Source organism: Podarcis bocagei (assembly GCF_964188305.1).
Source record: "Podarcis bocagei genome assembly, chromosome: 17".
In the NCBI taxonomy this organism is placed as follows: domain Eukaryota; kingdom Metazoa; phylum Chordata; class Lepidosauria; order Squamata; family Lacertidae; genus Podarcis; species Podarcis bocagei.
The window spans coordinates 32,583,859-32,608,837 of record NC_138143.1 but is presented as its reverse complement, the minus strand read 5'-3'; the positions used below and the strand labels follow the sequence as shown (position 1 = coordinate 32,608,837).

Below are 24,979 nucleotides of genomic sequence, written 5' to 3'. Positions count from 1 at the left end.
TGAGGTGAGTGGGGCTGAGAGACTTCAAAGAAGTGTGACTAGCCCAAGGTCACCCAGCAGCTGCATGTGGAGGAGCAGGGAAGCGAACCCGGTTCACCAGATTACGAGTCCACCGCTCTTAACCACTACACCACACTGGCTCTGCACCCACTGTGACCAAACTGGTCATGCTCCCCAAAATCTGCCTCTGCCTAAGTAAGTCTCCAGTCAAGATGATAGGTAAGTCAGGGTAGATGGAGTCCAGATTCTCAAGCACATGTGTAATAAGATCCCATTGTAGGTTCTTGGCTATGACAGTGGGAGTGGGAGGGATATACACATTGAACAAGAACATTTCCTGGCTCTCTAGCACTGTCTTCGTTACTAGTGATTTACAGCTAGCATTTGTCGACAGGATATGTTCACTTTTTATATGGGGAGCCACTAGGGTTAACAATCCACCTGAAGGCCTACCTTTCTTGTGGCTTTTGGTTGCCGGAACAGAAAAGGCATTAAAACCTGCAAATTTGATGTGACGTGACGACCAGGTTTCTTGTAAACAGACTATATCATGTGCGCTTATTAACTTTGTGGAATCAGGGAGACAAAGCTTAGAAAACCACCCTGCCAACCTAAGTAAGTGAGGTTAGGACTGCAGCCTTAATTACAGTAGTTTTGTATTGTTGACTGGCCCAGTTTTCTGGCATCAGGCTTATCCAGAAATAGTCAAGGTTAACCATTGTACTTAACAGAAAAGCAAAATACTGTATGATGATGTGAAGGACTGTCGGTGTGTATAAGGAACATAGCCGAAAGTTGTTACTTGCAAGCTATTATGCAAATATAAAGCTCTTTTTTTTTCTTTCAAAGCTCCTTGCATGCATTCAGAGTTGGCTCAGTCCCAGCCTTGAGGACGGTGCCCTTTCTAAATAGTTGAGTTGGCTTCAAGACATAACAGGATACGATGCTTTGCATGCTAGTCCTCTTTTCCTCCTCCCAGGAGAAAACATGACATTTAAAGGGGACCTCCCACTCTGAAGGGGAAAGGTGGCCAAAATGAATGGCTTGCCCTCATTAGAAAATGGAGCACCGCTTTGGCACCAGCTAGGATGGAGTGATTTGGTGTTATGCGCAGGTGTACAATTTGGAGGGTGGCAGTCTCCCCTCTTCTGTTTGTTCCCCCACCCCTGTCTCACTCCATCATTGGGAAGACCCATAGTTCTGTTTACTGTGAAGTAATAACGGTAACCATAGCCAATGCCTTTGAAACACTTATTTATCTACATCTGTATTTATATCTATGCACACACATACTCAGCTGGATTGTCAATATGCACTGGAAAAGCATAAAAAGGCCCACAGGAATAGCTCAGTTGGTAGAGCATGAGACTCTTAAGCCTAGGGTTGTGGGTTCAAGCTCTACATTGGGCAAAAGATTGGGCAGGGGGTTGTAATAATAATAATAATTTATTATTTATACCCTGCCCATGTGGCTGGGTTTCCCCAGCCACTCTGGGCGGCTTCCAACAAAACACTAAAATACAATAACCTATTAAACATCAAGATTGGCCTTGATGATCTTCATCATCCCTTCCAACTCCCAGGAATCTATGATTCTCTGTGATCCATAATTCAGCTTGCCAACCACAGTTAATGAAATGGCAGTTTGTGTACTGTATGGTATATCCATACCCATAGTACACTGCCTATCTAGCACAGATTAGAGCGGTGCTCTCAAAAACTTGGGTCACACTTGCGAAAAAATTGGCCTTAAGGTATTATTGGCCACTTTCACAAGTCCCGTTAAACTACAGTTTATTGGGACATACGTGAGCTGCAACATGCCCTCGGCTCTCAAGTTTCCCCTTTCTCTTCCCACACAACTAAAAGGGAAAGCTTAGCTTTCCGTTAGCCGCCATGTGCAATGTCATTTGAACCTGGACTATGGTCAACACTATTGAGGGTTAGTTTCCACTTTTGAAACCATGGTTTGAAGTTGGTATGTTTGAAATGATCCACAGTTTGTCGTACCAGATTGCATGTCGGACCACAGCTGAGGAAAAAGAAAAAGCTCCTGAACGCTGCCTCACAAAAGTGAACAAGAGAAGAGACGACACAGTTCAGTATGACTTGTGAATGTGACCAGTGTAATACATTGTCCCAAGATACATTTGTTCTGGCTGTGAAACTGATATAAGAAGGGAGAAGAAAAAAGGAGGCCAGTGATCAGTGTGTGTGTGTGTGTGTGTGTGTGTGTGTGAGAGAGAGAGAGAGAGAGAGAGAGAGAGAGAGAGAGAGAGAGAGAGAGAGAGATTCATACATGGAAAATTGTCCTACCATATATACTTATGATTTTTAAAAAGCTGCCATTTGTTCTATTGTTTTTGTAACCCATTTTGGTTTTAACTCACTGAAAACTGGGGCGTATACAGCATATAGAAAACGAATAATTACAAAGTGCTTTGAGTGACGATAATAGGGTAAAGATCAAACCTGAGCTAATGGGAGACTGAATGATGAAGAGACTGATGTTAGAATGAATATACAGAGGGTAAAATAGGAACCGGATGCAGCAGCACGGTTTGTATCCAGGAAGCTGCAGAAAGCACCACTGATTTCTGTTGCTATTCTGAATGTTCCACTAATGAGGATAATGCTGGACTGGCCTGGATTAAAGAGTTTTGATCCAGATCTGGTAATAATGCTCCCACTGTCCTGTTGACAGGCACTTAGGAATGAAACATCAGGCTGCAAACATACTTTATGTCCCTCTTCCAGTATAGTTATCATTGCATCTAGAATGATGGAATAATATATTCCATGATGTTTCTTTTCTGCGCAAGAGATATCAACATACCCAGATCCAGCTACACACGTTTCTTTTATTGGGACGGATAGCAGTTTCTCGTATTAGAGAAGGTATCCTTAGGAAAGTAGAGCAAGGGGAAGAATTATTCCTACCCACAGTCTCCCCTCTCCATTCACTCAGGCTGTGGGCAGCAGGATAACACTTTCTGAATTTTTAAAGAAAAACTTTTTTTAAGGGGGAGCAGAGACAGACTGCAACTCCCAGACCAGCTCATATCAAATCCACTTGACTGTGGATTGTGAAGTGAACCATTCAATTCAATTCCAGTTCATAATCCATCCATAACAGAGTAGCAGATCAGACCACTTTAGACTCCAAGTATGACAGATTCCTTTTCCATCCCTCTACACCCCTACAGTTGCTGGGCTTGGGGTACATCTCCTTTTTGCTCATTCTCTCTCCTCTCATCCAGTAGTGATGTATGGAAGTGAGAGCTAGACCATAAAGAAGGCTGATCGCCGAAGAATTGATGCTTTTGAATTATGGTGCTGGAGGAGACTCTTGAGAGTCCCATGGACTGCAAGAAGATCCAACCTCTCCATTCTTAAGGAAATCAGCCCTGAGTGCTCACTGGAAGGACAGATCCTGAAGCTGAGGCTCCAATATTTTGGCCACCTCATGAGAAGAGAAGACTCCCTGGAAAAGACCCTGATGTTGGGAAAGATGGAGGGCACAAGGAGAAGGGGACGACAGAGGACGAGATGGTTGGACAATGTTCTCGAAGCTACCAGCATGAGTTTGACCTAACTGTGGGAGGCAGTGGAATACAGGAGTGCCTGGCATGCTTTGGTCCATGGGATCACAAAGAGGCGGACACGACTAAACAACTAAACAACAACTCTCCTAGTTTCCCGTTACCTTTCACATTGCTGGACATTTAACCCTGGAATTAATTTCTTCCTTTCTTTGGGGCTACAGGCAGAGTTCCTAGCTATGGAAATGAGAGCTGTCTGGCAGAAGTGCTTGAAGGAAATAAAAATATGAGGGATCAGAACTTAGTTAAGAGGATAAGGCTCTGAGGACCACGCTATTTCCAGGGGGAATGACATCTGTGAAGAAGCCCCCCGCTGAAGTTTAATATATTACTTTAAAAACAAATCTGTACAAAGAGTCATGACTTCATTTTTCTGATCCATAAATCTGCTGCCTGAAGAGGAAGAACAAAGCAGGGATGTGACTGGAGCCTGGGAAGAAGATTTCAAAGTACTTAGGCGTTTTGCTAACAAGAAAAAAGAAGTAGTTGAGCAAATTGGCACACTAGTTTTTTCAGTCATATTCTAAATTACCTCCCGTAACTGTTGTCCAAATTGTTCCCTGGCAGGTTTTCATTTATTTCTTTGGCACTCGTCCAAAAGCATAGCTATTCTTAAGTAGTTAAGGTTGCAGTCCTACACACTTATCTTGGGAGGAATGATCATTTAACTCAACAGGACTTATTTGTTTATGAGTAGAGCTCCATAGATTGCAATGCAAATCTACGTGTCTGAACTGCATCACTTCAGAGCACAGGTATGCATTGGAATCAAACTCTATACAGTGGTACCTCAGGTTAAGTACTTAATTCGTTCCGGAGGTCCGTACTTAACCTGAAACTGTTCTTAACCTGAGGTACCACTTTAGCTAATGTGGCCTCCTGCTGCTGCTGCTGCTGCTGCTGTGCCGCCGGAGCACAATTTCTGTTCTCATCCTGAAGCGAAGTTCTTAACCTGAAGCACTATTTCTGGGTTAGCGGAGTCTGTAACCTGAAGCGTATGTAACCTGAGGTACCACTGTATATGCATGTATGTGGGATCAGGTAGCCAGTGTGGTGCAGTGGTTAGAGTGTTGAACTGGGACCTGGGAGACCAGGGTTCAAATCCCCGCTCAGCCATGAAGCTTTGGCCTTGGGCCAGTCGCAATCTCACAGGGTTGTTGTGAAGAGATAATGGAGGGGGGGGAAGAGACCCTAATCAGACCAGCTTGAGCTCTTTGGAGGAAAAGTGGGGTATGAATGTTATAAATAAATAAATATTGGGTGGTGGACTATATGGAACTGGCAGAAATGACTGGCAGAATCCGAGACCAGGGAGATGAGTCGGTGGAAGACGATTGGAAAAAGTTTAAAGATTATTTACAGAAATATTGTAAAATTAATGAATGTTAGAATGATGTTGGATTGAAACTAAGTGGTCTTTAGCTGTAATGCTATAAGGGAATATGAGAAAATGGTTATTAATAGGTAAAAATTTATTGTTACAATATTTAAAAAATGAAGATTAAGATGAATGAAGAGGGGAGGGATTCGCTGAAATAATAATTTGAACTGGAATACAGAGAAGGAAGGTGTGAGGAGGTCCGGGAAATAAGCAAATGAAAAATATGTTATGATTGAATTGTTTTTTAATTATTTTTATTTTGTATTTTTCTTTTTTGTATTTTTCTTTTTTCTTTTCTATTTTGTAATTTCTTGAAAACCTTAATAAATATCATATATATATATATATATATATATATATATATATATATATATATATAGTTCCTTCATTACAAACATTCAAGCAGACAGAAAATAAGCATGTTGGGGGGCATGGCTGGGCTAGGATATTGTCACCTAACATCAGGGGTCAGCAAACTTTTTTAGCAGGGGGGCGGTCCACTGTCCCTCAGACCTTGTGTGGGGCCGGACTATATTTTTTGGGGGGGGGTGGTGGAAATGAATGAATTCCTATGCCCCACAAATACCCCAGAGATGCATTTTAAATGAAAGCACACATTCTACTCATGTAAAAACACCAGGCAGGCCCCACAAATACCCCAGAGAAGCATTTTAAATAAAAGGACACATTCTACTCATGTAAAAACACACTGATTCCCGGACCACCCGCAGGCTGGATTTAGAAGATGATTGGGCCGGATCCGGCCCCTGGGCCTTAGTTTGCCTACCTATGCCTAACATCTAAGGATGGTTTACACCAGAGGTGAGGAACCTTTGTGCATTCCTTTCTGGGCAACCTTGTAAGGGCTACTGAGCCATTGTGAGTAAGGCCAGAAGTGAACAGAACAACGCATATAAATTTGGCTTTTGTACGGCAGGATAGGTTGTACTCACAGAAAGAAAAAGATAAAAGAAAGAGGTGTCATCAGAGTTCAAAGACACATTCCAACTGGGCAAAAAAACCCATGTGAAGCCTTCGTGATTCCTGAATATGAAACCTGCAACACAGATATGTTCTGTTTTCATCATCCCTTAAGAAAAATATCTTACTGTCATCTAGTAGGCTTTCATCCTTTTTGTATCCACTTTCTATACTGTCATTTACTTGTCTTCAGGGTGAATGTCACTGTGGTTTAGGTGACCTTTTTTTAACCTGGTTTCAAAATGTGCAGGGCAAAATCATCTGTCATCTCTCAACTACCTTGTAAGCCTGAAACTTGCATTTAAAAAATACATCTCTATCCCAACCCGCAAGGAACTCCTTTGGCAGGAGCTATGTCATCTTCATTCCTTTCCTTGCGCTTCTTTCAAATAAGATTGACATGAGAAGAATGGTTCTTTTTTGTAAAGTCAGATTCCACCTATCTACATAATGTTCTTTTTAAATATTCATAACTCTGATCATTCCCCATCCTAATTCACCTGGACCGTACAAAATGGAATGTTCTCCTGATCAAATAATAAATTAAAAATCACTCAAGTTCCGGCTACATGGAGAAAGCAACAGGCTCAGGCTTTGAAGCATTTGAAAAGACACTGGCAATTTTTGAGGAGGTAGTTTCCGTGGTGTTCATGAGATGTGTTACCTGTTGAAAACAGAAAAGGCCTCCTAGCGCCAATTCACAAGCCTTGCTTCCCACCATGAAGTGAGCATCTGTTAATCACAGTGGATATACTGGTGCTAACTGTTCATAGGCTCGATGGATAATTTTGGACTTCAGTGAGTGGCATGGCCAAAATGAGCATCATGGTCAAAATGGGTTCCTTCTGTGCAGATGACTACCTGAAAATTGCATTGTATATTCCATGCCAGTGTTTGGAGCTCAGCTCCATATTCCATGACTGTTTATATTTCCTGTACTTTTATACAGCAGGCTAGGTTCCAGAGAAAAGCAAGGAAACATTCCAACACTTTAAAATATTCAGAAGTGGCGATCCACATGGGGCTGTCCTTCAAGACAGTCAGGAAGCTGTAGCTAGTGCAAAATATGACTGCCAGACTGGTGAGTGGGGCAGCATACTGGGACCATGTGTCACTAATCCTGAGCTTGGATAACTCAATTGGTAGAGCATGAGACTCTCAATCATGGGGCTGGAGCCCCACGTTGGGTAAGAGATTCCTGAATTGGTTGAACTAGAGGACCCTTGTGGTCCCTTCCAACTCTACAGTTCTATGATTCTATGAAAGCACTCCACTCACTGACAAGGAGTTACTGTGTCCAACTGAAGGGTTAATACTGTCAACATACAGAGGGCCGGGAGGCCAGCTAGCTAGCCCCAGCTGAGCCGTTCCCTTCCAGTCATCCCGCTATGAAGACCGTCGGCCTCTGCCTGACGTAAATCAGTGACCCAGGCTTCAAAGCCAGGGCACACTATCAGCAGAGCAAACTGCGCACACAGAATAGGTGTGAGGCTTATGAAAGCATACTACAACTACAGATTTATTAATCATAAATCAAGACAAAGAAACATGTTGTCTCTCTCTCTCTCTCTCTCTCGTCGTCTCAGAGAGAACAAGAAAAGCAAAAGCTATACACAACGGAAGTTCCCAGCAAGCTGTGCTGGAATGTAAACAGACATGTAACACGCAACAATTCCACACATCTGCTCCTTAAGGTGGAATGGAAATGTCAACAAATACTAGCATACAAAGCTCTAAGGGGCTTGGGACTCAGAAATACCTGAAAGATCGCCTCCTCCAATATCAGCCATATGGATGGTGCCACCCAGCCAGTTGGAACCCATGACAGGGGTTTTTCACTGGTGGCTCCCCTCATACAGAATGCCCCCCATAGTGAGGTGCACCTGTCTTCATCATCGTTAATTGGTTTCACAGAATCATAGAATCATAGAGTTGGAATAGACCACAAGGGCCATCGAGTCCAACCCCCTGCCAAGCAGGAAACACCATCAGAGCACTCCTGACATATGGTTGTCAAGCCTCTGCTTAAAGACCTCCAAAGAAGGAGACTCCACCAAAGAAGGAGTTTCAAACCTTATGTCTGGCATTCACCACAGCCAAGTTGTGAAATTCAGCCTTGGGGATTTTAAACTTGGCTTACAGCACTGCTGTTTGATGGGCAAATAAACCCATTTTGTTGGAAATTAGTTCTGGAATGTATTGCCCCATACAGTACAGTAAATCAGCCTGCCATTTTTTCTCGTGGCTTCTTATCAGCTCCATGCTCAGGTCCTCTTCCCACAATCATTTCCTGTGTAAAAAGCACCATGCTTTTGACGAGGAGCACTCTCTTCCACAAGTTGGAGGGCAGACATCTGAAAAGGAGAGTGTCCTTTTATGCATGGAGTCTCCCTCCATGATTAAGAACCCAGGAAAACCCCACTCTCCCTTCTTGCATGCATGAGCGGAATGCCTGAAGGCAGTTTTGGAGAATTCACCGCACAGTTGTAGCACAGCAACAGGTACCCTTCAAATCTTTCAGTAGTGTTCTGGGACCGTTTCCCAAGGAGTCATCCTGAAGCAGCTGAGTGGACAGTTATGTGAATCCTTATCACGAAATGCCCTGTTGGGGGTGAGACTTTCATGGGAGAAGGACCCAAGTGATTGACCCTGCCCATGTGCTTGCAGGACTTTAAAAAAATAAAATATTAAACTATGGGATAAGCCCATGGAAAAGAGGCTCCCACAGTCATGTTTAAAGATTTCACAGCTAGACTGAAACCCCTTTGACATTTTCTGACTCCAGGATTCTGTACAAGGGATGGTTCCCATTTAACATTTTGTACTCAGGTAGAGATGTCCCAATGCAAAATACATGAACCTCTTGTTAAGTTAGTGTGATGTGATGTGCGTGAATAAAATATGGAGAGTGTCCCTTTAAAATATTCAGAAGTGGCAATCCAGAACGATTCAGACAAAGCTTCCAAGTATTTCAGGACACGAACCTAATTTTACACATGCATGAGCTTCACACTTAATGCTCAACTTTTATATTTAATTTCCAGGAAGCTATACCAAGGATAATGGTTTGAACCTAGAATCTCACAGGTTACAGAATATGAAGACATCGCTTCTACATAGAAGTTTGGGCAAGTCCCATAATGTATGACATCCATGAAATTGCACACCCTCCACTGGCAAAGGAGGCCTGTTCTGATCATCTACAGGTGGGATCCAAACAGATTATTACACCCATGTTACTTGGGTGCAAGAGCTCTGGGTCTGGAACTCTGAGATTACATTACACTCAGCAGCTATAGGCTGTGTGTACATGGCATAGTATTTTATTATTTTATTTTTACATTGTATTCTAGAATTGATGCAGACCAAGGACTTGTTTTTTTCTACATGGTCCACACACAGTCTTGATCTATTGCATATCTTTTGCCCCTAGAAAGCACTTCTTGGGAAACTGGTTTCATTTTTTAAAAAATAAGCTCATTGCAGTTTGATTCTGCATTACGCCACAGTGTGTCCATTTGAAAACAGACATAGGCAGCCCTGACCATTGTGGGGAGGGGTATACCCAAACCTGCCCTATGGAGTTGTGGGTTAATGTATGCAATACTGTCCAACTTTTTCAGATAAATAACAGGGACACACGTCTTCTGGCATATGCTCCTGGGTGACTCATGTGGCCTGCGCCGTGATTTCTCCCTACAAATAATGCTTTTCTCGGGTCAAGATTGTGGCATGTGAGATCGCGGTACCCAAAATGGCCGTCGCGATCTGCCTGTTTTTTCTGTGACACTTGACAGGTATGTGTATGCTAGGATCTCATTCATCACTTCCTTAATAAATTTTAAAAAATAAAAAAATGTCCAGTAGCACCTTAAGGTAAAGGTAAAGGGACCCCTGACCATTAGTTCCAGTCGTGGCCGACTCTGGGGTTGCGGCGCTCATCTCGCTTTATTTATTTCCGGGTCATGTGGCCAGCATGACTAAGCCACTTCAGGTGAACCAGAGCAACATACGGAAACGCTGTTTACCTTCCCGCCGGAGTGGTACCTATTTATCTACTTGCACTTTGACGTGCTTTTGAACTGCTAGGTTGGCAGGAGCAGGGACCGAGCAACAGGAGCTCACCCCGTCGCAGGGGTTCGAACCGCCGACCTTCTGATTGGCAAGTCCTAGGCTCTGTGATTTAACCCACATTGCCACCCGCATCCCTTAGAGACCAACTAAGTTTGTTCTGGGTGTAAGCTTTCATGTGCACACCAACACGGCTACCTACCTGAATCTACAACCACTTCCTTATTCAATCTTCATGGAGCATGTTAAGAGGATTGTGGGGAAGGAGTGGAAAACTTCATCCAAAGGAGGGTTTCAAATGCATATCAAGTAACCACACATACCAGACTTTGCGGATGGCAGGATCTAGAATCAATCAGGATTGGAAGCAGCATGTTGATGATGAGCGCAAGTGATTCAGGATTGAGGAAAAACTACATTTTTCTGCTACAAATGGGTCGCTGTTTGTCATAACTAAATACATTTCTAAGAGTGTGGTTCTGGTGGTGGTGTTGCTTGGAGAGAGAGAAAAAACTTTTCAAAGTTACAATTCTGGCAAAACAGACTATTCTGCCACCTTTTTTAAAAAAATAAATAAATTCCAGTGGCCGTTTATTTACCGCAGGTTATTAAATCAGAATTTGACAGCTTCATAAAGGAGTTGAGCTGGAGGTCACCCATATTTCCCCACCAGCTCAGACAAGAAACCATTCGTACAACGGCTTATCTTTTCTTCACAGCCCTACAAGCTTAGCTCCAACCCTCAGGCAGAAAATCTGTGTGTTATCTATAACAGAGAATTTGCGCTTTCTTTCTAAGCCACTGCTGCCGTCACCAGCATGCTTTCAGCCACAAAGCAAGACGCAGCAGTACATTCCACACACACAACTAGCTGCAACCTTTCACAGGCATATAGACTTTCCTTCCTTTGGATGTCCCAGGTGGCTACTTCTGATCTAGACTATTCGATTTCAAGGCCAGGGAATGCTTATTGTTTAGCTTCCCACACTCTGAGTCCCATCTTCACACAGGAGGTCCTGCTTTCTGCAATGCAGAGCTGAACTACGGCATTCCCTTCTACAAGGTGCTGTGACGGCCACCAACTTGGGTAATTTTGAAAGTGGATCCATCAAATTCGTGGATGACAAGGCTATCAATGGTTACTAGACATGAGATCCAGCGCCGAGGGCCTTCTGGCAGTTCCCTCATTGCAAGAAGCAAAGCTACAGGGAACCAGGCAGAGGGCCTTCTCGGTAGTGGCGCCCGCCCTCCCATCAGATGTCAAAGTGATAAATAACTACCTGATATTCAGAAGACATCTTATGGCAGGTACCGCTCCGGTGGGAAGGTAAACGGTGTTTCCATGTGCTGCTCTGGTTTGCCAGAAGCGGCTTAGTCATGCTGGCCACATGACCTGGAAGCTGTACGCCGGCTCCCTCAGCCAATAAAGCGAGATGAGCGCCGCAACCCCAGAGTCGGTCACGACTGGACCTAATGGTCAGGGGTCCCTTTACCTTTACCTTTAGCAAATAGAGTCTCTGGTTATATGTAAAGGGATCATCACTGCGCAATAACAGCTTTGGCTCCCACCACACTTCAGCATAAGAACCAGAAATTAAGAACGCTTCACAAAAAAGCAGATTTCTCACACACACCACTCCTCACATTCTTATTATGCTACTGTCTCTCTAGGAGAATTTAATCCCTCCATTATTTAGACAACAATAAGTTATCGGCTAACTAGCCAACACAATAAGTCCAATGAAAGAAGTGTTTCTCTCAGCCCTTTGTTGCGGTTCTGTCAGGATTTACACTGACCAAAAAAACCAACAGCCTAAAGGCAAACTAGAGAAAGTGTCTTTTTGAGGCTTATTTACTTCGAAATATTGAAGCAGTATTTACCACAGAGTGTAGGAGCAAACCAAAAGCACAGTAACGGTAGCTGTGATAGGCAAAAATGCATTTCAGAAGCTTTCACAGAAAACTTACCCAAGTGATCATTCTGAGCTGGTGGAGTAGAGAAGAAATCAAGATACTGTAGTAAAGAAGGAAGCTTCCTGCCCCAGTGAAGTATTGGTGGGAGAACCCACACGCTATATGAAATCCCTCTATATTCATATGATATTTAAATGGCAACTCTGTGGGGGTTAATGAAGAGAGGAGCTAAGTTCATTCAGCATTCCTAAAACAATGGACTTTAATGTTACCCAAATTCCTGACTGTGATCTGACAGCAATACAGTACAGTGGTACCTCAGGTTACATACGCTTCAGGTTACAGACTCCGCTAACCCAGAAATACCTCGGGTTAAGAACTTTACCTCAGGATGAGAACAGAAATCGCGTGGCGGCAGCGGGAGGCCCCATTAGCTAAAGTGGTACCTCAGGTTAAGAACAGTTTCAGGTTAAGTACGGACCTCCAGAACGAATTAAGTACTTAACTTGAGGTACCACTGTATTTGTTTCCTGGCCTCTCCCAAACCATAGATTTCCTTTCACATTCCAGTACATAACACTAGAAAGCTCCCTTCCTTTGACCCCCCCCCATTGTCTTTCAAGACTACTTTGGATTCTAGTGACGCCCCAAAATATTCCACCCCATCTTCTCTCACATACATCATAAGCAGAAAACGCTAACAATGCTACCTTTACTAGCTAGGCTTCCTCTGAACTCCTTATCTGAAGCACCTGTCCTGAGTTTGTGAATGCACTACAGGTGAATGTTGTAAAGACAATGTTGTTTGCAGCTCCCAAACTCTGATTTGACAGAAAGATCAGATAGCTACAAACACAGGTAAAAGAGCAGAGACAGAAAGTAATGAGATTGAATCAATTTTAAGATGAGAACCAATCTATCCCATCTTTTCATACTTCCCTTAATAAATTCTACTGCTATGATAGATAAGTAACAGTAATAATGGAAGATCTATTAGGCAGGCTGCTTGCATAGCAGGAGTCTTACAAGGCTCAGGGAAGTGCAGGATGTCGCAATAAGAATATTTACGCAGGGGTGCATAGGCTTCTGGGACAAAAAATGAATATATTTTTTCCTCAAACATCAGTCATCATTGTTATCAGCTTGCCTATTCGCACCTCTCTTCTGCCCTTAATTTGTGTCAAAATTGTACCAGGGCAACCCTGTTTTCCAAGATCAAGAATCTTCAGTCACTTAGTATGGAAAGAAAAGCGCCTCTCAGTCTTTGCTGGGTGACTTTCCTTTGCCACAGAACAATTAACAGTAAAATGTTCAGAGGAATTCAGAAGGAGGTTGTACGCAGGCAGGATTTGCAGTGGAAGCCCAGAATCAAACTAGTCTAAATAAAAACAAAAACAAAACAGAAAAATATATGTGGGGGAACAGAGAGAGGAAAAAACCGGAGAGTCATTTTCAAAGGTAGATTGTTTCTTAAAAATATAAAGCGGTATAGAAATGAAATAATAATAAAGGGAAAGGGAAAAGGGACCCCTGACCATTAGGTCCAGTCGTGGCCGACTCTGGGGTTGCGGCGCTCATCTCGCTTTATTGGCTGAGGGAGCCAGCGTACAGCTTCCGGGTCATGTGGCCAGCATGACTAAGCCACTTCTGGAAAACCAGAGCAGTGCACGGAAACGCCGTTTATCTTCCCGCCAGAGCGGTACCTATTTATCTACTTGCACTTTGACGTGCTTTCAACTGCTAGGTTGGCAGGAGCAGGGACCAAACAATGGGAGCTCCCCCCATTGCGGGGATTCGAACCGCCAACCTTCTGATCAGCAAGTCCTAGGCTCTGTGGTTTAACCCACAGCGCCACCTGCGTCCCTCAAATAATAATAATAATAATAATAATAATAATAACAATAATAGATCTTAACACTTGTCTCACACATAAAATGGTGGACCCTCCCAGCTCTCACCTGGGAGCTTTCCTTCCTTCTCCCAGACTGTCAGCCTGGGAGTTCTTCCCTTCCCTTCAGGATTCTTCTACCAACCTTCCATCACTTCCTGTGTGTGTAATCCTGCGATCCAGCTCTTCTTGGTCTGTCTGCCTCACAAACAACTGCAGGCTGCTTGGCTTTGAACTCTCACACATCAGCCCCTAGCTTTCCTGCTCTCCACCCCCCCCAGCCCACTTAGTGGAGGAAATAAGGGTGAGTCACCTCCATCTATCACTTATGTTTTCTTGAGCCATCTTAGCACCTATTGAGACACTTCTGCTGAATCTCATTGGCAATCAATAGTCTTTTGTCAGGTCTTAAGAGGTATTGCCTCAAGGTACCCCACAGTGATTGCTCTAAAATGGAAAAAAAAATCAAGAATCATAAAGCAGTATGGGGGGAAAGTCAAGAAACATAGAGCAGTATGGGAGCCCAAGAGACCATCTTACACCAAACCACTGCAGAAGCTGAAAACATTGGCAATCTACTAGTGCAGGCATCCCCAAACTCAGCCTTCCAGATATTTTGGGACTACAGCTCCCATCATCCTTAGCTAACAGGACCAGTGGTCAGGGATGATGGGAATTGTAGTCCCAAAACATCTGGAGGGCCAAGTTTGGGGATGCCTGTACAAGTGCGTGTATTTGTGATGCCCAAGGGAACAGCTTTAGCTGCCACCAGCTTGTAAAAGGAAGTAAGAACCCAAAGGAGGTGGGGCTGGGAAGGGGAGAAATGTACAGGAATGGGAACATTTGAAGAATACAGTTTTGAAAACATGGCAGCTTTAGCTTAAATAGGGCAGCTGGAAAATGTGGAACAAACTCAGGTGGACCAATCAAGGTTTGGAAGGGGAAAAGACAAGCAAGGCAGAGACGCTGTGTCTGCTCAACTTTCTCCATTGATTGGCTGTTTCGGGAATGGCACTGGACTGTTTGCTGTTTGTATTGGGCCCAGACTGGCATTTGATTTGTCCAGTTAGACCACCTGACTACTCTCTAGTGTTGCCTTTGGGACTGTGTGCCCTATCAGGACTTACCTCTGCGAATGCCAAAGTTCAGGCCACCTGAGCTCTTGAGAAAGGACTCCTCACAGACTTGGCTGCTAAATGGACACATTGCTGCTGACACTCTGCAGAACGCTGTCCCATTAATGAGGTCTTCCCTTTAATTTTCCATAAAATATGGGAAAGCCGTATCTGATCATAAGGACTTGCTACTTGGTTGTTTTTGTCAGAGAAGGTCATTGCTCCTCTGAGTCACCCTACTTCCTATGCACTGTTTTCCATGGCCTGGTGTTTCTCAGACTTGGGGCTCCAGCTGGGGTTTTTTTGGACTACAACTCCCATCATCCCTAGCTACCAGGACCAGTGGTCTGGGATGATGGGAACTGTAGTCCCAAATAAGCTGGAGGCCCAGTTTTGGGAGACCCTGCTGTGGCCCTTCCTTCATCGCCTTTTGTGGAAGCGCTTTTGTGACTTCTCTCAGAGGGGCCTCTCTATCAATCCACATCAGGCCTACACAGCTTGTGATCCATCAAGTCCAACACAGCCTACCAGCCCACTGGGTGTTTGTAAGCTTTTCTGTTTTTTATTGCTTGCTTGGGACTTTGCAAACTGAGGACGGGCCATTAAGCACCTGGCAGGTCACAAGAGATGAGATGCCTCCAGCTTGGCAGGTGACAAGTTGCACAGGCCTGGCCTGATTTACGATGGCATGCAGGCAGTTCTTTTAAAATATCATGTTAGCCTCATAATTCCTGCTTGGCTGGAATGCTGGCCTTCAAACAATTGCTTTGTCACAAGCTGCATTAAGTTTAATGGACTTGTATCAGTACTGGGCTGTGGAGATGCGGCTGGATGGTTTTCCCTGCAGGCCAGTGCTCTTGTTGGTGCCTCTGTCTTTGTTTTTTATAGCTCAATGCATTGGGAATGTGCCAAGGGACGGGGACCCATGGCTGCTTCCACCTATTCCTTCCTCCAGACTCATGCTTGACATTGCCCATGTTGGCAGAGTAGCTAAATTTCAGCTAGGAAGCCAAATCAGGAGTAATACTGTCTTAATTTCAATAAAAATATCCAAACACTTGTCAAAATATTCAAAAACATTTACTTGCAGAACATATCGCTCATACCCTCCAACATTTCTCCAGTGAAAATAGGGACGTCCTGTTCCATAATAGGGAGGCGGGTAGCGTTGTGGTCTAAACCACAGAGCCTAGGGCTTGCTGATCGGAAGGTCGGCGGTTCGAATCCCCGCGATGGGGTGAGCTCCCGTTCCTCGGTCCCTGCTCCTGCCAACCTAGCAGCTTGAGAGCACGTCAAAGTGCAGTAGATAAATAGGTACCGCTCCGGCAGGAAGGTAAACAGGGTTTCTGTGCGCTGCTCTGGTTTGCCAGAAGCGGCTTAGCCATGCTGGCCACATGACCCGGAAGCTGTACGCTGGCTCCCTCGGCCAATAAAGCAAGATGAGCGCTGCAACCCCAGAGTTGTCCGTGACTGGACCTAACAGTCAGGGGTCCCTTTACCTTTTTATTCCATAATAACAATTTTACTATTTATGCCCTGCCCATCTGACTGGGTTGCCCCAGCCACTCTGGGCAGCTCCCAACATATAGAAAAACATAATAAAACATTAAATGTTTAATAACCTCCCTATGCAGTGCTGCGTTCAGATGGCTCAGAGGTTGGATAACTCCATACCCTCCCACATTTCTCTGATGAAAATAAGGGTGTCCTAAGGAGAAGTGGAACATTCCAGGATCTAATAAAAAACCATTTATGTAAATCCAGGACTGTCCCTGGAAAATACGGACACTTGGAGGGTCTGATAGCTGAAGAAGAATATATGCAAAGTATTTACATTCACATGCTTATCCAAGTATGGGCTTTGTTTTTCTTAGTTGAAGATTACAGATTTTTAAACATTCAAACAAATTGTGTCTTTCTCTCTTTCCAGTACTTGCACTTAGCCTTCTGAGTATGACCCAGCTAGGCCACGCAGGTTCCTTCTGAGCATAGCTGTCAACTTACAGATTTGAAAATAAGGGACCAGCAGCCTTGAAAATAAGGGATCAGAAGCCAAAATAAGGGATTTTGCTTAGCTTAAACAGAAATCCGGCACTCATGGAGCCATGCTGCTTTTGCTGCCGCTGATTGTGTTTTGCAGGGGGTTGGACTAGATGAGCCTAAGGGTCTACAACTCGGACCAAAGAAGAGGGGCAGACAAAACTGATGAACGATGTCGAGATGGCAAAGCTTACAGGCAGAATTAGAAACCAGGAAGAGGACCTCTTTAATAAAGAATGGGGAAAGTTTATAATTTAGTTGAAAAGCTATTGTAAAGAGTTACATACATTGGTAGGATTGGCAGAAAACTTGTAAAAATTTGAACTATGGATGGACAAATGATTTATAAAAATAGAGTTATGAAAGGGATGCAGAGGGGGAAATCACTACATTAAGATGCTGCACTGGTTGGAGGGGATGCTAAGCAGCACATCGGGGCTGCCGTTCTCCTGGCGCGAGGAGTTCCATCGGCCCTTCCCTGCCCGAGAGAGAGGGGGGAGGGAGGGAGAGAGAGAGACTCTCGCCCACGCTGCCCGCCAGCCCGGCATGAGGCAGTTGCAGCGCCGCCCTTCTGCGTCCCTCCCCATCCCCTCCTCTTCCTCCTCCCTCAGGCCATCTCCTCAGCCGCTGCCGCCTCCGGCTTCCCCTGGCAGCGCGGCGGAAGTCTCGCAAGAGAGGGGCCACCTGCCAGCCCGCCGCCACCTGTCTCCTCACGACGCACTCCTGAGGGGAGAAAGGGAGAGACGGAGACACGGCAGCTCGTGCGTGCGCTCTCTCTTGCGGCGGAGCACCCCGAGCCGCTGCTTCCCTCCCGAGCCGGGCGAGCATGAAACCCGGGAAATTTAAGGGACATCGTCAAATAAGGGACAGCAGCGGGACACGGCGCTGGGATAAGGGAGTTTCCCGCCAAATAAGGGACGGTTGACAGCTATGCTTCTGAGAGGTTTCCACTTAACAGGCCAGACATTGAGTTCCGTTTTCCATATGAAAGCGAGTGAACAAAAGGACCCAGGAGTGGATCGGGCAGAATTAGGTACCCCGTTTTGCCTGTATGTTTGAAGGTAAAGTGTGCATTCTCCATTGAATGCCGTAGGATTTGCTTCTGAACAGATGTGGGAAAGGATTGCGGGGCAAATACTGCATTTCTGCCATCACCATCATACATGTAAGCGCTTCACATTCAACAGTCCTGCAAAGCAGGCTAGGAACTGATAGTCCCCAATGGGGGCTGGTGTCCATTGGTACTGGTAGGGTGGAACGAGGACTGGAACCACCACAAAGTGGCCTATCTCCATATAATAGACTAAGAGACCAGCCTGAGAAATAGTGGCTTATTCAAGGTCACCACTGAGGGCTTCCAGCTCAAGCTTTTAACTGCCACAGTACCTAAAAATAAATCTGACTGTTTAAAGAATGATGGTGTATTAACATATTCTATATGTGCTGCTGCTTAACATAGTCCAATTGTGTACCTAGAGCGCTTTCCTGACAATTGTAATAAGGGATGATTGAAAGTATGGAGAAACCTGTTTAGTTTACAAATTCCACACACAGTCTGTTCTCTCCTTCCTCTGCCCCTTGGCATGACACAGCCTTGGCTTTGCCTTCTTTGGAGGTGGTCAAATACTGCTTACAACAGCTCTGTGTGTCACCTCCAAATCTTCTGCGGCGTGTTGCAGCGGCATGCAAAATGGCAACAAACTGTTGGTGAAAAATGATTTAGACAACCTGTGAGGAGAGAAGGGCAATAAAGCAGATGCATTAAGTAGAGCAGACATTCCTAGCCAAGTGCAGAATGCCTGCCCTTTGTAGAAGCCTGGCTGCAAGCATATAGATCAGGCATGAAGAAGCAAGCTCTCCAAATGTTGTAGGACTCCAACTCCCATCAGCCCCAGACAGTATGGCCAGTGGTCAGGGATGATGGGAGTTGCAGTTCAAGCACTGGGAAAGCCACTGGTTCCCCATGACATAGAGAAGAGAGAGAGAAATCATTAAGACAGCTATAATCATAGGTGTAAGGGACACGGGTGGTGCTGTAGGTTAAACCACAGAGGCTAGGACTTGCCGATCAGAAGGTTGGCAGTTCGAATCCCCGTGACGGGGTGAGCTCCCGTTGCTCGGTACCTGCTCCTGCCAACCTAGCAGTTCGAAAGCACGTCAAAGTGCAAGTAGATAAATAGGTACTACTCCGGCGGGAAGGTAAGCGGCGTTTCTGTGCGCTGCTCTGGTTCGCCAGAAGCAGCTTCGTCATGCTGGCCATATGACCCGGAAGCTATACGTCGGCTCCCTTGGCCAATAAAGCGAGATGAGCGCCGCAACCCCAGAGTTGGTCACAACTGGACCTAATGGTCAGGGGTCCCTTTACCTTTAATCATAGGTGTTGTGAGGAAGTTCGTGAAATACATTGAACCCTTGGGGGTGTGAGCACTATAGAAGTACTGACTATGATTATCAGGGAACCTACTGGATCTGAGGAAACCCAGAACATGTGGGTGAATTTAGACAGCAGAACCACTTTCAGACTGGTGGTTTGTACACTAGCCGGGGCGAGGAAGAGTGTCTCTGCAGCTTTTACAGGGTTGCCCAGATCTATCAAGCCACTTGCACTTTCCACATGCAGAGCTGCAAACAGGTGACTTAAGTAGTGAATGTTGACAATGGTAATGGCCTGATAGGCAAGGTTTCCCAAACTTGAGCCTACGGTGTAGTGGTTAAGAGCGGTAGTCACGTAATCTGGGAAACCGGGTTCGTGTCTCCGCTCCTCCACATGCAGCTGCTGGGTGACCTTGGGCCAGTCACACTTCTGTGAAGTCTCTCAGCCCCACTCACCTCACAGAGTGTTTGTTGTGGGGGAGGAAGGGCAAGGAGAATGTTAGCCGCTTTGAGACTCCTGAAGGGGAGTGAAAGGCGGGATATCAAATCCAAACTCTTCTTCTTCTTCTCTTCTACGGCTGTTTTTTGACTACAACTCCCATCATCCCTAGCTAGCAGGACCAGTGGTCAGGGAGGATGGGAATTGTAGTCCAAATACAGCTGGAGAATCCTATTAGGGGAAAGTAGGCAACCTCCATCTCACCCCCCCCCAACAGACCCTGGAGCTAGCTGTCAAACTTGACAATACTAAACAACCGTCTCTGCAATGCTGCATCCCAACCCAGCACTGTGTCTGCCTCTCTGTGTGTTGAATGCACAGCATCTTGGGATCCAAAGACATTCCACCTCCACTATGGTCCATTTCATGAGTATCTTTCAAGTGTTACATTCAATGGAGGGAAGGGAGTAGGGTTCTGCTTGCCTTTCCCACTTCCAAATGCTACGTTTTCAGTTCAATGTGTTATATTGGAGGTGAGATTTTATTCCTTTCTAACTACAATGTCAACCAAGTTTCCCAAGTCAGATCAGGGCCCTCACAAATCTTCATGTCCATCACTCTGCTTTTCTCTACTCTATTCCCATGCACAATATCTCTATAGTTTTCTAGATCTCTGTTTCTCTGCTCTACTCTTTGCAAGGAACAGGTACTGCCCACAGAGTGCTGAAAAGCTACAGAGAATAATTTTTTAAGCAGAGCAGGGGAGGATTATAAAAAGTAGTTAGCGCTGTTATTGTTAATTACTCACTTTACCTGTGGAAATCTCAAAGCAGCTTACAGATACAATAGAAATACTGCAACCAATTCCAACAATCACAATCACCACCATCAGGACTTTGAATGCCATTTCAGCAGATAGATCATATATTGTGCACCTTACAGAATCGTTATATGAACACATATTCTGAAACAGAAGCCATTCCAGATTCAACACTCTCTGATTTGTCTGACAAATAAAGTATTAAGCCATAGTTGGGGCGGGGGGGGGGGGCATGAGGTGAACACCTTTAAGGACTCTTCTGCCTCCACCTCTGCTTTTACCACTTTGAATTAGGGATGAGGAAATCTGTCAATTTTGGTTTCTCCCAGTTTCTCATTTTTCCAAACTTTAGTCAAGTCCTCCACATTTCCAAATCAGTTTGGGGTAGTGTGTGTGTGTGTGTGTGTGTGTGTGTGTGTGTTTAAAGAAGTCCTCGTGAAAACTCACCAGCAAATTTCTCCTACGGTACACAGTTTTCTAGGCAATTCTGCCCAAGATGCATATTTTTGCAAAGCAATTTTCCCTGAATATAACACATGACTAATGTATGCATTTTCACACACACTTTCCCCTAGCATATGCATCTTTGTAAACATTGCTTGGCTAGAGAACCGCCCTCCAAAATTTGGAGAGTTTTGAAACAGCACATTTTTGTTGCTTGCTGTTGTAATTTTGTGTCTTGATTTCCCTCCCGGCAGTGTAAGGCTGCGTAGATTCCCCTTCCCTCTTTTATCTGCACAAGAAGCCTGTGAGGTAGACTAAGCTGTGAGTTGGTAGTTCAGACACCAAAGTCGCAAAACTGCACATCCTTAAGAGTATTTCTTGCTTGCTACTATTTATCAGGTTTGGCAAAGATTTGTTCCGTTCCGTTTTGACGTTCTGCTGTAAATACCGAGACAATGAAACGTTGCAGTTAAAGCAAGGAGGCTGTTTTTTCTAGGTTTGTTGCATGATCTGTGAATGACATTACATAAGAACGTAAGAAGAGACTGCTAGATCTGACCAGCAGCCCGTCTAGTTCTCAGAATGGCCAAGGAGATGCCTGTGAGATGACCACAAGCAAGACCTGAGCACTATAGCACTCTTCCTACCTACAGTGTCAGGCAACTGGTATTCAGAAACATACAGTTTCCCACTGTGAAGGCAGCACAGCCATCATGGCTGGTAGCCTCTGGTAGCCCTATCCTCCATTAATATGTCTAATCCTTTTAAAGCCACATGTCCTCCAACATTTCTCCGATGGAAATAGGGATGTCCTATTCCATAACAGCAACAGCAACATTATTTATACCCTGTCCATCTGACTGGGTTGCCCCAACCACTCTGGGCAGCTTCCAACATACAGTGGTACCTTGGGTTACAAACGCTTCAGGTTACAGACGCTTCAGTTTACAGACTCTGATAACCCAGAAATAGTACCTCGGGTTAAGAACTTTACCTCAGGATGAGAATAGAAATCACATGACGGCAGCAGGAGGCCCCATTAGCTAAAGTGGTCCCTCAGGTTAAGAACAGTTTCAGGTTAAGAACGGACCTCCGGAACAAATTAAGTACTTAACCAGAGGTACCACTGTATATAAAAACATAATATTTTTTTTAAAAAGGTTGCCCTCTACAGGGCTGCCTTCAGGTGTCTTCTAAAGGTTGTATAGTTACTTATCTCCTTGGCTCAGAGGTTTCATAACTCCATGCCCTCCAACATTTCTCCGATGAAAATAGGGCCATCCTTAGGAAAAGTGGGACATTCCAGGATAATATCAGAAACCAGGATAGTTTCTGTAAATCCAGGACTGTTCCTGGAAAACAGTGGCACTTGGAGGGTCTGAAGCCATCCACATTGGTGGCCATTATTGCCTCCTGTGGAAGTGTACTCCATAGTGTGCGGCCTGGCATGCATTTGTATATTGCTTTTCTGTCCAGGAGTTCAAGGTTGTGTGCATTTTCCTCCCTTCCTCCCCTTTTATATTTGTAACAACCCTACCTGCTTGTGAAAATCATCAGAGATCGCAAAGAAAGGAATTTATGATAACAACAAGAAGAGAAAAGAAGTAACAAAGGATTTTCCGGATCAAACTGGAGAGAACTGTCTAATTAATGCAGTAAGATAAGTGATGCTGTTTTGGACTCGAGCTGAGCTTGATGTATGGGTACCCCCGACAAAATTAAAAATTTGGCTGTATAATTTGGAATCAATGTGATAATGTGATGTGATTGGCCTGTTAATAAAAATTATTTCAAAAAAATATTTGTAACAACCCTGTAAGGTAGACTAGGCTGCGTTAATATACAGTGGTATCTCGGGTTAAGTACTTAATTCGTTCTGAAGGTCTGTTCTTAACCTGAAACTGTTCTTAACCTGAAGCACCACTTTAGCTAATAGGGCCTCCCGCTGCCGCTGCGCCGCCGGAGCACAATTTCTGTTCTCATCCTGAAGCAAAGTTGTTAACCCGAGGTACTATTTCTGGGTTAGAGGAGTCTGTAACCTGAAGCATATGTAACCTGAAGCGTATGTAACCCGAGGTACCACTGTATGTACATAAGCATCAGATCTTGTCAACAGATTGCTGCAGAAGACAAGGGAAGAGTGGGCCTTGAGGAAATCCTGTTGGCACACCTGAGTGAGTACATTTAGGACCACAGCCAAAGATGCTGGCTTATCTCTACACCAGGTTTCTCAGGTCCAAGTCGGATCAAGTTTCTCAACAGGGGTTTACCCTCTATATTGCCTTGATTTTTACCTTTAAATAAGAACTTCCAAAGTAACTTTCATGATCATCTTTCATAGTATCCAATTTAGCCCTTCGTCTGGCTTTCCTATTCCCTGTCTATTTTACTGAATTGCTTCATTCCCATGCAATTTCATAACTGATTTAGCTGTTGGGTTACACGTACAGATTCATTTTATGTACCTTATATAATAGATTCATCTTCAGGCTGATGCATCAACAATTCGAGTTAAGCCAAAACCTATTTATTTAAACCAGTAGCCATGATCCTAATATAGAAGATTAAATCCAGGTATTGTATCAACTACACAGTGAGCCAGACTCCCCTAGCTAATACTCTTTACTTTTCCTTTTATCCATCCCTAACTTAGGAACCTTGTATTATAGAAATGAACATATAACACGGAAAAGATTGAAACAGAAATAGTTCATCTCCCTCATCCGTACATCTCAAGCCCAATAAAATGATCCACAAGTCCTCTTTAAAGCGTTCCTATCCTAGTCTGCCCTATCTGAGAAATTTATGCCATTTTATGTTCAAAATCCAACACTGAAGCCGTCACAGTCTTTTATTTCTATTAATGACATTTATATTCACAGAGAAAGTTGTCAGAGCAAAGAGCTCTCGCACGTCCCCCCCTTTGGGGGGGTCAAAAATATCAGAAGTACAACATCAGTTCACAGGTGTTTGTTTTTTTAGTATATATATTAAAAATCCTCTGCTTTGTTTTATTCCTGTTTGTACTCATTGTACGCATCCCATTGACTTTGATGGGGACAAATAGCCCCTGAAAAAGTTTCCCAATGCACATCTCCAGGGAAATCAGAACAGCTCGTGTTCAGCAAAGGACAAATCATCATCATCGCCACCGTATAATCAGGAAAATCCAGAACTTACCTTTTAAAAAAGACAGGAACAAGGATGCCCAGAGGTATAAGCCGGAATAGACGAAGCCCAGACACCGCTCTGTGAGCATTGTCAAGCCACAATTAGGAGTCTAGGCAGACACCAGACACCGTGAAGGAAGTCTTCCTGTCAGCTCTGAGTGATGGAGAGAGTCTCTGGCTAAGAGGGATCGCAATATCCAGCCAGCCAGTTTTGCTACCGCAAAAGAAAAGGATATTGGTCCAAGTCGCACATCACTGTTTATTGCTGGTAATAACTACATCTAAGTGCCAGTGACTTAATTAAGATTGGAAGAAGGGCTTTTTCTCTGCGCGTCTCTTCTTTCCCTTACAAGCGCTCTGCACCTTTGCTAGTGACAGACAGAGGGAAGAAGCAGGAGCACGGAAGCTAATGTGTGCAGGGAAGGGGGAGGAGAAGGAGAAAGAAAGGGACATTGCTGCCTCTGAGAGATTTTCCACATTCCCTCTCTCTCTCTCCAACAGTAACTCTGGGCCAACACGTCAGCAGTGTTTTCTACGCTAGTACGAGAGTGCCTCTAGAGCTACATGCCAGGCAGTGCGAGACGAGAGCGCCGCTCTTTTTCCTTTTCACGGTCGCTGATGGAGCAATTTTCAGTCAGAGAATTACAGCATGACATTGTTTGTGACCTAATGTTGGAAGAAGAGAAGTCTAGGGAGGAAGTTGTTGCCTGTTAACAGCTGTAGGGTTCAGAGCCTTAGGAG

At 44.5% G+C, this 24,979-nt stretch overlaps 1 protein-coding gene across 2 annotated transcripts in view; it reads right to left on the bottom strand.

Moving 5' to 3' along the window:
- Positions 1–24,729, bottom strand: part of LOC308576737 (neuronal acetylcholine receptor subunit alpha-7-like) — a 110,951-nt gene extending 86,222 nt beyond the window's left edge. The window contains exon 1 of one of the 2 annotated variants that reach the window (XM_081176615.1): positions 24,249–24,729. In XM_081176615.1, coding sequence (XP_081032741.1) covers positions 24,249–24,327 — 79 coding nt within the window. In that variant the 5' untranslated portion in view covers positions 24,328–24,729. Of the gene's footprint in view, positions 1–13,982; positions 14,013–24,248 lie in introns of those variants that run through there. The other variant, XM_081176616.1, reaches the window with a different exon arrangement.
- Positions 24,730–24,979: the final 250 nt, after the last annotated feature.